Raw genomic sequence first — 15264 nt, 5'->3', positions numbered from 1 at the left:
TTTTCAAGGATCATCTAGTGCAGGGGTTGTCAATTTTTTCTTTCTGAGTCCCCTCAAACCTGTGCCACAACAACCTGTTTTCTGCATATAAAAGCCAGGGCCGGCATTAAGGGGCAGCAAGCAGGGCATTGCCCAGGATCCCATGCCACAGGGGGCATTGTGAAGCCAAGCTGATCAGGACTGCAGACTTCAGCCCCCTGCAGTGGGACTTTGACTTTCTGCACTAGACCCCAGCAACTCTAATACTGGTCCTACTTGGCGGACCCCCTGAAACTTGTTCGCGGCCCCCCAGGGGGCCCTGAATCCATGGCTGAGAACCACTGATCTAGTTAGCGTGTGAGATTTTTGTATCCTGAATGACATGTGTTGAGTCTTACAAAGCAGCCTCTCCTGTATTATTCAAATACTTTGTTCATTATTTCCTGGACATGTCTGTTTTATTCTAAACAGGTTTCTATTCTGCACTCATCACCATACTATCTAAGCACCTTCTAACAGTGCATTAAGCAACATGGCTAACATTTCATGTTTGTTCCCTTGGCCTCCTCACAGGGGTAGAAATGTGTGCCATGGAGTATTTTGTTTCTGATTTTTTTCATATGTATGTGGAAACCTATACCCCCATAATTATCTATTTATGTTAGAGAAGGCAGGTCAAAGAAATGCACTTTTCACTTAGAGCCAAAGGTGGTGAGGTCTACTCTGGTCTTTAGTTTCTGGGGGAATTCACTGCAGTCTTGGGAAAGCCCCTGAGAAAGCTGTTTCCTGCACAGGCGAGTTTTATCCTTATTGTAGAAAGAGCCATTGTGCCAGAAGTGAAGAAATTCACCATGGTCTTTATCCTGAAACCGTCCCTACACTACAGCACACATCAGTACCTCCAAATCTGGGCTCAGAGAGGAAACAGCAGAATGACAGCACATGGGTGTCAAAACCAATCCTACCCAGGCACTTTCCTTGCCAAAGCCTGCACTACCGGGAGGGTAGCCACTCATGCATTCCCAGAACGTGAGACTTTCTGGTACTTCTGGGATTGGCGTGGGCCGCCCTGAGCTCCCATGCATCACACCACATGGACACCATTTTGAAGAGCATATGCTGCTGCACTCTCTGAAGCGGCTTCCCCAGCTGATACTCCACAACCCCAAGCCTGGCACAGCCTCAGGCCTGGATGGGGGCGGGGGCAAGCCTCCCACAATGAGGGTCCTGGGCTTTAAAAACAGCCCAATGTCCTGCCTAATTATCCCTCCTCAGCTTCCAGCCTCCATCCACTCACTACCCCCACCCTGCGCTCCTAGGGGACCAGCCCCTTCGCCTTCCCCTCTCCACTCACTGCTCGTCCCCTCGCGCATGACCCCGCTTAGGCTCCCGCCCAGCCCGCCCCCCTCTCCTAGTGGGTGGGGCAAGGTGACATCACGGACCCCGGGACACATGACTACTGTTGGCCGCGGCTTCTTGCAGGAGGGAGGCGCGGTGACCTCGCGCCGCACGCGGGCTGCCTGTCTGGTGACGTAGCAGCATTAGCGTCACCCGGCAGGGGCCGGGCGGGAAACTCCCCCCTCCGGTCTGGCGGCGGGACGGAAGGCGCGAGCCGTGGCCGGAGCTGCGCCTGGGCCTGGCCTCGCTGCCGCGGAGCAGGGGGCTGAGCGCGAGCGGCCGGCGCGGCCCCGGGCGGTTCCCTGCGGTGCAATATGTTCAAGAGAATGGCTGAGTTCGGGCCTGACTCCGGGGGAAGAGTGAAGGTGCCGGGCGGGGCCCGGGGGCGGGTTCCTCTCTCGGCCGGGTGGGGGCAGGGGGCCGCCTGTCCCCGCCTCCACCGGGCGCTCTGGGCTAGCTGGGGGCTCCGCTCTGCCCGCGGGCAGCCACCCGTGCAGCGCGCAGTGCCCGCCGCGGGGTGCAAGCTGCCGCGGGGGGTGGCGGCCCCGGCCCAGTCACCGCTTAGCAACTCCCCGCCCCCCGCACAAAGAGCCAGTGCCCCGGTAGGAGCGCGGGCCAAGCCAGCGTCTCCCCCGGGCCCGGCCAGGGTGAGCAGCAGCCATGGCTCGGGGGCCGGGGGAAGCGCCTCTCGCAGCACGCGGTGATCGGGACTAGCCTTAACACCCGCGCTGGGCACCGAGGTTTCCTGTTTGTCCCGCAGAGCGGGTGCCACAGGGCAGTGCCGCCACGCCTGCTCTGCGGGGGGAGCGCGTCGCTCTCCAGGGCTGGGCGGCTTGAGCTGGAGGGTAACTCGGGTTCCCAACTTCATCTGACTCTTGGTTCAGGAGACTGCAGACTCCTCCTCTCCCAGCAGAGCAGTTATGAAATACGCTTTTAACCCCTTTGTTCTCCTTACCAGCGATAGCCTCGATACTGAAAAGGGTATTTAGGCAGCTCAGAAACGTTAATTTCTCTGTCAGATGGAGTCTCATGGTTCTCATGATAAAATACATGGAAAAATACTAGTTTTAAACAAAAGAAAATATAAATGGCAGAATAGCTTAAATTGAAGTAAAAATAGCAGCTGTTGTTATATATCATGTGGCTTCTCAACATAATTAGTTTCCAATGATCATTTGTCTTTTTTAAAGGGAGTTACTATTGTGAAACCTATAGTTTATGGAAATGTTGCACGTTATTTTGGAAAGAAGAGAGAGGAAGATGGACACACACATCAGTGGACAGTTTATGTAAAGCCTTACAGAAATGAGGTAGGCAAAAAGTTGATTATTGACCAAAATATGTGTAAGTGAACTAGAAATGTCATCTGTCTAGATCTGAGCCTTAATTCTGTAAACACTTACATTCATATTTAAATTTAAACATGTGAGTGGTCCCATTGACTTCAAAGTTAAGCACGCACAATTGCAAGATTGGAGCCTTACCTGTTAAAATATAGGAAACGTTGTAATGACAGCGATGTCACTTGAGAAATGCCAGAAAGGTCCTTAGTGTGTGTTGGGATCAGAAGAAAATATAGGCACAATTTGAATAGCTTCTTCATCTCTAGTATAACACATTAGAAAGAATTAACTATACGTACAAATATAGAGCAGGCTTTAGGGAAAAAGTCTGCAGATAAGTGTTTGGTAGTTAAAAATAATCTCTCTTTCTTCAAGGATCATATAGAAAATAAATTAGATTGATGTCATCAGAGAGAAATGTAGCAAGAGATTATGGGGATTTTTTTTAATCCCGGAGTTTAGCCTGGTTTTGTCAGGTAGTTAAAGTTTAACATATTAGTAAATACGATAGGTATGTGGAGGGGAAGAAACAATGGGAGAAACTCTTCAGTGTGCTTTAATATCTGGAAATAATTGGCCACATTGTTTACTTTTTAGGATATGTCTGCTTATGTGAAGAAAATTCAATTTAAACTACATGAAAGCTATGGTAATCCTTTAAGAGGTAAGCTTGTTTGTTTTTATGGTTTGTACATAGCTTCCACATAATGAGTGTAAGTCATCTGTATTCCTACCACTGTTTTTCCACTGCAGTTGTTACCAAACCACCATATGAAATCACTGAAACGGGTTGGGGTGAATTTGAAATCATCATCAAGATATTTTTTATTGATCCCAATGAAAGACCTGTAAGTAAATTTTTTTTGGCTTTTAATAAACCTTTTATTTATGTGTAGTATATTGTGCATTTATAAGACTTTGCCATGGGATGCAGCTGACCAGAAAAAGTTCTAGTACTAAGTCTCAGCATGTTTAATGTTTTCATTACTATATGCCTAACTATCACTTTTGGATGCATCTTGAAGATGTGATTAGGTAAAAGCTGAGTAATAGTACACACATCAGCCACGCCAGGGGCTCGTTCACCTGCACATCTACCAACGTGATATATGCCATCATGTACATTGCAGAGGGGCATTGCTGGCACATTGGCCAAACCGAACAGTCTCTACGCAAAAGAATAAATGGACACAAATCTGATATCAGGAATCATAACACTCAAAAACCAGTGGGAGAACACTTCAACCTTTCTAACCACTCAGTGACAGACTTGAAGGTGGCAATTTTGCAACAAAAACACTTCAAAAACAGACTACAAAGAGAGACTGCTGAACTCGAATTAATATGCAAATTAGATACAATTAACTCAGGCTTAAACAGGAGACTGGGAATGGTTGGGTCATTACACTAATTGAATATATTTCCCTATGTTAAGTTCTCCTCACACCTTCTATGGGTCATCTTAATTATCACTTGAAAAGGTTTTTTTTCTCTTGCTGGTGATAGCTCATCTCAATTGATTAGACTCTTCTTGTTGGTATGCATACTTTCGCCTTTTCGTATTCTCTGTATGTATAAATATCCCCTGTCTGTGTGTTCCGTTCTATGCATCCGAAGAAGTGAGCTGTAACTCACGAAAGCTCATGCTGAAATAAATTTGTTAGTCTCTAAGGTGCCACAAGTACTCCTGTTCTTTCAGCTTTTGTAGTCATTTTTTGTAATGCGTTGAATCCCAGTGCATAGCTGGCTTTCACACTTTTAAACTAAGGCCATGTCTACATCTAAAATTTTGCAGCGCTGGTTGTTACAGCTGTATTAGTACAGCTGTATAGGGCCAGCGCTGCAGAGTGGCCACACTTACAGCAACCAGCGCTGCAAGTGGTGTTAGATGTGGCCACACTGCAGCGCTGTTGGGCGGCTTCAAGGGGGGTTCGGGGAACGCGAGAGCAAACCGGGAAAGGAGACCAGCTTCGCCGCGGTTTGCTCTCGCGTTCCCCGAACCACCCTGCAAACCGCAGGGAAGGAGACCTGCTTGTTCGGGGAACGAGAGAGCAAACCGGGAAAGGAGACCAGCTTCGCCGCGGTTTGCTCTCGCGTTCCCCGAACCACCCTGCAAACCGTAGGGAAGGAGACCTGCTTGTTCGGGGAACGCGACAGCAAACCGGGGAAGGAGACCAGCTTCGCCGCGGTTTGCTGTCGCGTTCCCCGAACCACCCTGCAAACCGCAGGGAAGGAGACCTGCTTGTTCGGGGAACGTGATAGCAAACCGGGGAAGGAGACCAGCTTCGCCGCGGTTTGCTCCCGCATTCCCGGAACCACCCAGCAAACCTCAGGGAAGGAGACCTGCTTGCTCGGGGGTTCGGGGAACGAGAGAGCAAACCGCAGGGAAGGAGACCAGCTTGATTACCAGAGGCTTCCTCAGGTATGCTGGGATACCTGCTTATTCCACGGAGGTCAAGAAAAGCGCTGGTAAGTGTCTATACTTGATTACCAGCGCTGGATCACCAGCGCTGGATCCTCTACACCCGAGACAAAACGGGAGTACGGCCAGCGCTGCAAACAGGGAGTTGCAGTGCTGGTGGTGCCCTGCAGATGTGTACACCTCCTAAGTTGCAGCGCTGTAACTCCCTCACCAGCGCTGCAACTTTCTGATGTAGACAAGCCCTAAGTTTAAATAGGGAAAGCATGTGTCAAGTAGCAGTGTGGTGCCTGAAGGTGGAAAGGGAATGCCTACTTCTTGAAAACAGAGCTTGTAAATTACTGTGATCACAAGTGCTTTAGTTAGTCCTTTCCCCTTGTCCAAAACACTCAAAAAGTTCTTCATGCTTTCCTTGACCTGATTAACACTAAGGAGGAATATGATAGGTTAAGTATCAGAGGGGTAGCCGTGTTAGTCTGGATCTGTAAAAGCAGCAAAGAATCCTGTGGCACCTTATAGACTAACAGACGTTTTGGAGCATGAGCTTTTGTGGGTGAATACCCACTTCCTCAGATGCATGTCGCATATGATAGGTTACACACACTTGAATGGTGTTGAAGGAAGGAAAAGAACTGTAAGGTGTTCCAGAGAGGTATCAGGAGTAATAGGATCAAAGTAGATAAAATAGCCTGGATTATCTCTCTTCCTTCCCGGCCCTCTTATGTACAGTTCTTCCAACTGGAAGCAGGGATCAGCCATCTCTATGGCACTTAACAGGTTTGCTTAAGGGAAGGAGTGGAAAGGGCAGAGTTGTTGGGATTTGTTGATTAGAGCCAGAACCATTGTGAATCCGTGTTGCCTCCATGTGGATGGCCCTGGCCTCCCATGCATAACCAGGGGTTTGTAGGTAGACTCACAGCCTATTCCAGTATTTATCAACTCCCACAGAATAATAGAAAAGGAACTCTTGAAGAACTTCACCGAGGGGTGATTTAAATCTAGATTACTATTGAGGAGCGCTTCCTAACTGTGTTTTGTTAGGCATCGGTATGCACAGGGTTCCACATGAACCAGGTGATCTTTTCTGTGCTCAGAACTTGTCTACATGGTGAGCTGGGGCACAGAAAGCTAATGTGACTCTGTAGCCAGTTACATCATGCTTGCAAAGTTCTGTAGTGTGCTTTTACTTACTGCTGTTAGTGCTGTAGCCGTGTCCACACGGGATGATGTTATGTGGCTAGCTAGTGTTCTGCAGATGCACTTCCTGGCTTGTTGTGCACCAACTCGTTGAATGTTTAAAAAAAGGTAGTTATTATAATAGCATTTATAGATCAGTCTTGGTTTATCTTATTTTCTATTTTACTTTCCCTAGACCCTTTTCAAATCCAGCCAAATGTTTGCTTCAGGATGCTTAAGTTGTTTAACAATTAATAATAAATTCAGTTATTCTGTTGAAGTTTAAATGGTATCAGGAGATCAGTTTAGTTCTTGTATTCTTACAGGTTTTAAAAAATCCTATATGCTTGCACAGCAAAAACAGCAATGAATATTTTAATTCCATTCGGGTGTATCACTTATTTTTTTCTTAAAGTGATCATATTACATTTATTCAGGTCTATCTGTTTTCCTTGCACAGGTAACTTTATATCATTTGCTGAAGCTGTTTCAATCCGACACCAGTGCAATACTGGGAAAGAAGACTGTAGTATCTGAGTTTTATGATGAGATGGTAAGAAAAGAGAACAGGTTAAAGGTTTTGTTTTTAAATAGTGAGATTGATAACAGGTGTGTATTTTTCTCCTCTTAGATATTTCAAGATCCTACTGCTATGATGCAGCAGCTTTTGACAACATCTCGTCAGCTAACGCTAGGAGCTTATAAGCATGAAACAGAGTGTAAGTGCCAAATGATAATTCTAATGTTACACCTGAATTTAGAAGTTATGATTAACCGTTAATGTTTAATTATCCTTGTTTGCTGCTGTAAAGTGAAATTTGTGGAAAGAGCTCTGTTTTTGAAAAACATCTTGTATCTCTACAGACATCTCTATTAATGTACAAGAGTATACTAATTTTATGATCTAAAGGTTTCAGAGTTGTACATTTTTCACAGTTGTTTACTTCTGAATAATTCTTTGTGAAGGCTGATAGAAATATTTATCCTTCATGTAATTCCAGTGAAGTCAGAGAGTAACACAAGGAATGAAGTTGCCCTATAGATTTGAGGTGTGAATGTCTCCTGTTCATCTAAACTCAGTGATTAAAGTTGAAATAGTAACATGAAATATTGCAGTACTAACACCTTTAGCTGAAGCCAGCAACTATTTTGGGCTGGAGTAAATAGTTACCATTACTTGTTTTTCTAAATGAAGTTCTCAGACTTTCATACTGTAGGCCATTTCTTAAGATAACAGACTCTTTTTTGAGTCACCTCCCTATCCAACCTCTTTCCTAATTGTTTTCTTTGCAACTATAATTCTTTATTTATGTTAACTAAGTGTTGAGGGCATTAAGGAGATAAAATGAAAATAAACTTTATTAATATTGACTGGTGTGGCTGTTTGGCTTATACTCCCCTCCTTCAGATTTTGAATCAGTTTTCTGATTTCCTATACCCAGAACATGGATTTAATATATATTCATTATAAATCTCACTTTGCTGTCTATAACTCTACTGCTCTGATCTCTCCAGGCCACTTACACTTTGGTTCTATCCTCCTGTCTGTCTGTTACCCCTCTCTTTTAAGTATTGTCAGCAAATTATATTACTTAAGATACTTCTGAGATACCTAAAACTGAGGACTAAGGGAGTACATACAGCTTTGAAACCCAGAAAATGCTGGATTCTGATCTCAGTGTTCCACTGTAGTGCTGTCTCGACTTTGGTAAATCACTTGACTTTCCTGCCTTAGACATTCTTTCCAGGGCACAGATGATAAAAATATCAGTTTCCTCATTTGTAAATACTTATCTCACAAAAGTACTGAGGATTATTTTTTGTATTTGTAGCTTGTTAGTTTGTTAATTGGACAATAGAAAATGTTTTATGACTTGACTTTTGAGCATGTCAAATTTTCACATTTTAACTAAGAAGTAGCTACATGTTTCTACTAGGCATGGATAGAAGTGATTTATTGCTCTACAGCCAGAGTATTAGAGGTGTTTCCTTATTCTCATTTATCATAAATACTCTTGTAGAAGCAGATATAGAGTAGGACCTTCCTGGAGCATGGGCTGTTTAATATCCCACAAATGGGAGGAGTGATGTTTTTGCGGTGATGCGGAGTGCCAGTGTTCTGGTCAGATATCTGTTGCCTTGCCAGCCCAAAAAGGGAGAAGTGGGGAAAGTAACAATCTTACAGTGTTCTTGCGCATAAGCTAAAAAGCTGGAATGTACGGTATTCAGTACTGCAGTTTCTGTAGGATACTTGCAAAGACAGAGTCTGTGCCACTGTATATCTGAGACATGTAGAATAACTATTGTGGCAAGGCGCAGAGGGCAAGGTGCTTTTTTTTTTTTACACCTGGTAGGGAATAGGAGTCCAACTTCCAACCATGCAAACTCCAAAATGGGATCTGAAGGTCCTTCTGGATTCTTTTGGGGCCCATGCATTACCAGCAGTGAAGATTCTGTGAAACAGATTCTGCCCTCCATTACCTCTTTTTTTTGAATTTTTGAATATTATTTTTAGTGCAATGCAAAACTGCAATTACTGAATATGTTTTTTCTTTGTCCCCATCCCAGTTGCAGATCTTGAAGTAAAAACCCGGGAAAAGCTGGAAGCTGCCAAAAAGAAAACCAGTTTTGAAATTGCTGAGCTTAAAGAGAGATTAAAAGCAAGTCGTGAAACTATCAACTGTTTAAAGAGTGAAATCAGGAAACTTGAAGAAGACGACCAGTCTAAAGATATCTAACAAGTATCAATTTGATAGAGACTTAGCTGTAAATAAAGGGACTTGGATCATGGAACAATGTTAACATAATCTCCTCTGTGAAATTTGAGGGACTATGTACAGTTTCATCCATGAATTTCATTTCAAAAGATTGTTGTATGTGAGGCTAGCTTTACAGATGAAAACTGTCCAGGGTTTAAACTATAGAAGTATGTGACATTTCTATTTTTCTATCATTTTTAAAGAATGTAATTCTTTGAAATCAGACTTTTTAAAAAAATTTTGAGTGCAGCATGGTAACTTCGTATTAAATCTCAGGTTACTATGATTTACAACATGTAATCAGTTTTCATACTCCATTTACTCTTCCTAAATGATTAGAGACAAACCTTTAAAACTGAACATTACAATTGTAGTAGCTTTTTCACTGTTAGGAATCTGAAACTCCTCTGCTTAGTTGTTGGCTTCACATCCAGTATGATGAGTAAACTTGAAGGGAGAGGTTAAAATCTTTGGTATGCAGGTAGATTAGGCCTGTCAGTTTAAAATTACATCTGCGCTTCTGTTTTCTGGTATTGGTATTAGGAAAAAGCGAGCTGGTAAAGATTCAGGAAGATGAGATTCTTTTAACTAGCAGTTCTACTTTACAAATGGTACAGAGACAAACTATACAAATGTAGATCAAACTTGTATAAATGCAGCAACCACATACCTTACATCTTGGAATATAAGTAGACTTGTCATGTTTTGCCACTTAATATATTAGTATTATACTGTGTTATTTGTTACCAACTCAGTAACTCTAGCATACAACCTTACTGAAAAGGCAGTACATGTTCCCTTTGTCAGCTCTGACTTTATTCCGAGGAATAGAAGAGCCTGGCAGTGATGGAGCAACTTGTGATCTTTGAATAAAAGGGTTATCTTCCCAGCTATTTTTTAAAGTACCACTTTACGATAAAATCACTTGTTAAATACACACACAAACCCCAGGAATTAATGTGAGACTACGAAGATTCAAAGCATTGGGATTGCTTTAAATTTGAGATGAATGTGAACTGTCTGACCATGACTTTAGTAAACTAAATACATTTAAAACAGTTTAATAGAAGTGTAACGTACTTCAAATAATGCAGTTTTTTTATATCTGCACTTAATACAGAATTGGAAGGATTTTTCCTTTATTCTCTGGCCCCACAATGCAGCCAAGATATGTGGGGAATCAACTGAGAAGGCACAAGCCAAGACCCTTTGTTAAAAGGTGTTTTCAAAGAGTTATAACTTTCCCATGGAACCAACTACTATCTGATGTTTAAATAAAGCTGGCTGACTCCTAAAAGATGGTCCAAATGGCTACCTTGGACAAATTGTTGCCTGTCTGATGCCTTGCAAGACTCATGAGAGGAGAACAGGGGTGGAAACGTACTAAATTGACAGGGAAATAAATAGATATCTGTATTCCAGAAACAGCAGCTCCTCTGACTTCTTGCAGCTGCTACTCTGGGCTTGAGAGCGGTCTCAGGTTGGAGGGATAGGGTTTATATAGAAGCCAATGGCTTACCCAACCCCCACCAGCTCAGGTGATTCCTTGTCACCTTCCCAACCTCTGACAGGGTAAAAGAGTCAGTATCCAATCAAGGAAGGCCCAGTGGGTAGGAAACTAGTTTAGGACTGGGGAAACTGTGGTACAGTTTCTTGCTCTCCCACAGTGAGAGACTTGAACAAGTCACTTAGCCTCTCTCTGTGCCTCAGTATCCCTTGTGATATGGGGATAATAGTACACTCCTACCCCATTAAGGATTGAGATGCTCAGATACTACAGTGATGTGGATCATATAAGCACCCTAGGTAACTTCTTACAGTGATTGAAGAGGGTTCCTGGAGCTACTTGCTAGAGTTGAAGCTGTGAGGTGTCACTAGAATTTCAGGAGTACTATCACACAAGATTTAGGGGAATCGCATTCCATTTCCTGAGGTAGCTTTTAAGATCCTGGATTATTTTTTTTCTATTTTGGGAATAGGATATAGATGGGGAGGTAAAGGAAACCTGGAAATTTGCAGTAGGGGTGGGACAAAAATTGGTCTGGAACTCAAATTGTACCAATATTTACTCCTGCACAGCCCTGCAACATGAGATTGTGGGGAAATGAGGAAATCATCTCAATGTTTTTAATCTTCACGCTGAGCCAACGTATGTGACAAGAATGCCTCTCCTGGTTTGGGAGTTGAAGTTGTGAATCCTAATTCTAGAGTACGTGAGTCAAAATGAGATTAATGGGAATATGAGTAACTTATAATCAAAATTCTAGAGCCTCCAAAGTGTTGAAACAGATCTTGAAAGGCTGTGTCATAAATAGCTTAGCAGAATTCAATTTTTATTTTTTATAATTTTGACATACTGATGTTTAGTTTTAAACATTTTTTTAAACTTAAATTTTCAGTTGCAGGAAATTGGGGCGGGGAGGAAGGATCACGCAATAGTTGAGATCAGACCATAATTCTTTAATGACAGTAGATGTTGAGATTTCAAAAAGTTAAAGCTTTATTGTCATTAATACACAAATTGTCCACATCACATCAAAATATACAAAATAAATATTCTAAATCAAACTCTTCACAAACAGCATGTTTCTTATTTTGCCTATCTGTAAACTTTGGTTGTTAGGGATCTTATTTCTTCACCCTCTCACTTCCCTGGTCCTCCTCGCATGAACAGAGAGCAACAATACCTGAAGTCCAAAGGCACAAACAATTCGATGTTTATTAGGAGGAACTTCCAGCAAGCATGATTCCAGTTTCCTTCCTTAGTGTCCCCCTTCCCAGCTCTGACACCACAGAGCCTTGCCTGTGTCCCTGTTCCTGTTCCCATCCCCTGTTCCCATTTTCCCCTTTAGCAAGACATGATTTTAATTCCCCCATCCCCAGTCCCTGTTCCCATTTCCCATCCCCTTCTTGATTGACTACAGACTATATAGTAAAACCTGCGTTTTGCGTAGCTATTCCTTAACCAATCATTTTACTGAAATTTAACTAACCAATCCTAACATATTGTAACATGGTTATTTAACCAATTATACCCCACCACCTTAATTGGTTTACACCCAACAAAATTAATTATACAGTAGACAGAAACAATTACAGAACCAGACAGAGACCATGCAAATAAACATACAAAACAATACAGAAGTGAGGATTTCACAACTACATCTATACAGACATAAGGGTTTTCCAGCTGTGTCTATTGATAAGTGAGTTCTTGCCAAACAGGATGCTATTAAACTAAGTTTCCTTTTATATCTTCTAGGCTCTACCCTTCCTCTGGAGGTGATAGGAATAGCAGGACAGGATTGTATTCCTAATAGCCCAATAGCACCTTATTTCAATGTGACTAGTTTGGAAAGTAAGGATGTGACCATACACTTTCCAGCTTATGGCTGCCTAACTACATCTTAGCTGACGGCCTTAGCCTGTCACAATAAGAGAAGGCCATTACAGAGACAGACAGTGATTTTTGGTTCGTTCTTTTATACCTCTATAACTAGCTAAGTAAGAATTTAGGTGTATTCTTATCAAAGTATAGGCCTTTGCAGACAGGCCTGAATATCTATATCCTAACACTGGTTATTATAGATGTAAATTTTTGTTAATGTTTATTTATGGTGAAATGAACAGCTACTGTCACTTACTGATAATCTAATCCTCTCAAGCCTAATGAAAAGAAATATCTGAATTATAGCTTTTCTTAACCTAAAAACTCTTTCCAGCTGTATTTTTATACTATCGTTATCATCACCATAGTATTAGAATACTTTAAGTGCAGAACTCAGCCTTAAAAATGGACCCAAGACTGTTGCTTCCGTAATAGATAGCATTCCCATAATAGACCAGTGATCTTTTTCCCCCCCGCCTCCTTACTTCTCCTGAGGAAATCAAGATTTTTTTTTCTTGTCCCTATTCCCTCAATTTCACTTTTTATGCTTTTCCTTCCTTCCTTACTATTCCTGTAGGAAGAGGGGAGAGAAATAAAACCTATTACTTGGAGGGAAAAAAAATTAGTCACAAAATCTTTTCCTGAGCAGCTATGACCCTCTGTCATAACCTTAGTCCCAGATTTGGACCTTAGCGTCCAAAATATGGGGGTTAGCATGAAAACCTCCAAGCTTAGTTACCAGCTTGGACCTGGTACTTGCTGCCACCACCCACAAAATTAGAATGTTTTGGGGCACTCTGGTCCCCCTGAAAACCTTCCCTGGGGACCCCAAGACCCAAATCCCTTGAGTCTCACAACAAAGGGAAATAATCCTTTTTCCCTTCCCCCCTCCAGGTGCTCCTGGAGAGATACACAGACACAAGCTCTGTGAATCCAAACAGAGTGACTCCCCCTCTCCGTTCCCAGTCCTGGAAACAAAAAGCACTTTCCTCTTTACCCAGAGGAAATGCAAAATCAGGCTAGCAAATTCAACACACACAGATCTCCCCTGATTTCTTCCTCCCACCAATTCCCTGGTGAGTACAGACTCAATTTCCCTGAAGTAAAGAAAAACTCCAACAGGTCTTAAAAGAAAGCTTTATATAAAAAGAAAGAAAAATACATACAAATGGTCTCTCTGTATTAAGGTGACGAAATACAGGGTCAATTGCTTAAAAGAATATTGAATAAACAGCCTTATTCAAAAAGAATACAAATCAAAGCACTCCAGCACTTATATTCATGCAAATACCAAAGAAAAGAAACCATATAACTTACTATCTGATCTCTTTGTCCTTACACTTAGAAACAAAAGATTAGAAAGCAGAACTACTTCTCCAAAGCTCAGAGAAAGCAGGCAGACAGAAAACAAAGACTCAGACACAAACTTCCCTCCACCCAAAGTTGAAAAAATCCGGTTTCCTGATTGGTCCTCTGGTCAGGTGCTTCAGGTGAAAGAGACATTAACCCTTAGCTATCTGTTTATGACACCCTCTCATGGAAAACAAGAAACTACTTCATATTACACTGTTTAAGTTCCTTGTGTGTGTGCTGTATTTTTCTTTATTGGTAGAAGATTGTTTCTAAACATGAAGAAAACATGCTTGAATTCAGTGGTATCAGGAAAATTCAGTTACGATGGTTGTGACTCTACTTTGGCCACCCCTGAGTACGATGTTTTTCACTTGTTCCAGGCAAATCATTATGGTTCATGATTGTGAATTTAAGTGGTAGCTATTTACATTGTTGACTCTGACTTTCTGCCTTCAGACAGTGGTTCTGTCCTGAATTAGTGATGACACAGAGTGGTGTTTTAAAATCCCTTCATGAGGAGGAAAAAAACCAAACCTGATTGTGCCATATGTGTGTAAAAAAAAAAAAAAAAAAGACTTCTTGATCTCACCCAGATGCATGATGATTTAGTATAAATAATTGTCTAGCACTAAAGCTTCAGACTCTGTTTAAACTGATCCTTTGCTGGGTGAGAAGAAATATGGTTTATTTCCATTGTATTGCTACCTAAAATGTTCAGGATTAGGAGATAAACTTGTCCGGTAATAAATCATGTTACAAGTTAACTAGTCCAGATACATTGTTATCTTACTTCATGCATCAAACATGTCGCTTTATAATTAAGCACAGTTTGCTATTTCCATTGCAAACTCCCATTTCCCCCACTCCAAGAATTTTAACTCATTTTAACTCAGCTGTCTGAGATGCTAAATATTTAGGCTAGATGAGAGAGAGACTGCCACCTACCTCCCTTGATCACCTTCCCTTTCAGTACTTTTCAGTAGTAAAGGAAAAACTCTCACTAAAATGCTGATATGAAAATTGTATGCTTCACCATCCCTCTACAGCTTTTTCAGCATGGGGGTGGAGCGGGGTTGATTCTTCTGAGGGGGAGGTGGTTAGCATATAAGCCTGTTTGTTAACTTGAGATAGAATTTGGGGTTTGACTTTTTGATACTTTTGTATCTTATACTAATATGTGTGAAGAACAATGAACAAAGACACTGTGTTGCATTTCCCAAAACCTGATGGGATTTTTAGTACAATGGAAGAGATAAGGGATAGAGCAGTTAAAGTGTTACAGGGTATGGTGGGTGTGTAATATATGAGCATACACTGAAAGGCTGCCTGGCTCCTTTCTCAAGCCAAGGTCAAGCAACCAGTTGGGGTGGGGGAAGAGGCATAAGAAACACTAAAAGCCAAAGAAAAGCCTGGTCTTGGCCAGAACACAACCTCACTCCTTATCCCTCC

The 15264-nt window shown here is 42.2% G+C and overlaps 1 protein-coding gene across 1 annotated transcript; it reads left to right on the top strand.

Moving 5' to 3' along the window:
• The first annotated feature begins 1603 nt into the window (after nt 1-1603).
• YEATS4 (YEATS domain containing 4) lies at nt 1604-11642 on the top strand. Its single transcript, XM_030548765.1, has 7 exons — nt 1604-1742; nt 2568-2687; nt 3318-3384; nt 3474-3568; nt 6776-6868; nt 6947-7034; nt 8884-11642. Exons 1-7 carry the CDS (start codon nt 1692-1694, stop codon nt 9051-9053), a joined length of 684 nt encoding a protein of 227 aa, XP_030404625.1. The 5' UTR covers nt 1604-1691; the 3' UTR covers nt 9054-11642.
• The last annotated feature ends 3622 nt before the right edge of the window (nt 11643-15264 follow it).

This window comes from Gopherus evgoodei, chromosome 1 (assembly GCF_007399415.2).
Source record: "Gopherus evgoodei ecotype Sinaloan lineage chromosome 1, rGopEvg1_v1.p, whole genome shotgun sequence".
In the NCBI taxonomy this organism is placed as follows: domain Eukaryota; kingdom Metazoa; phylum Chordata; order Testudines; family Testudinidae; genus Gopherus; species Gopherus evgoodei.
This window is presented reverse-complemented; position numbering and strand designations above follow the sequence as displayed.

Excerpts from the sequence above, each read along its gene's own strand:
- YEATS4 (XM_030548765.1), top strand. The coding sequence starts at position 1,692 with ATGTTCAAGAGAATGGCTGAGTTCGGGCCTGACTCCGGGGGAAGAGTG. Across the intron at positions 3,385-3,473 it reads CTATGGTAATCCTTTAAGAG|TTGTTACCAAACCACCATAT; the intron begins GTAAGCTTGTTT and ends TTTCCACTGCAG. Across the intron at positions 3,569-6,775 it reads TTGATCCCAATGAAAGACCT|GTAACTTTATATCATTTGCT; the intron begins GTAAGTAAATTT and ends TTCCTTGCACAG.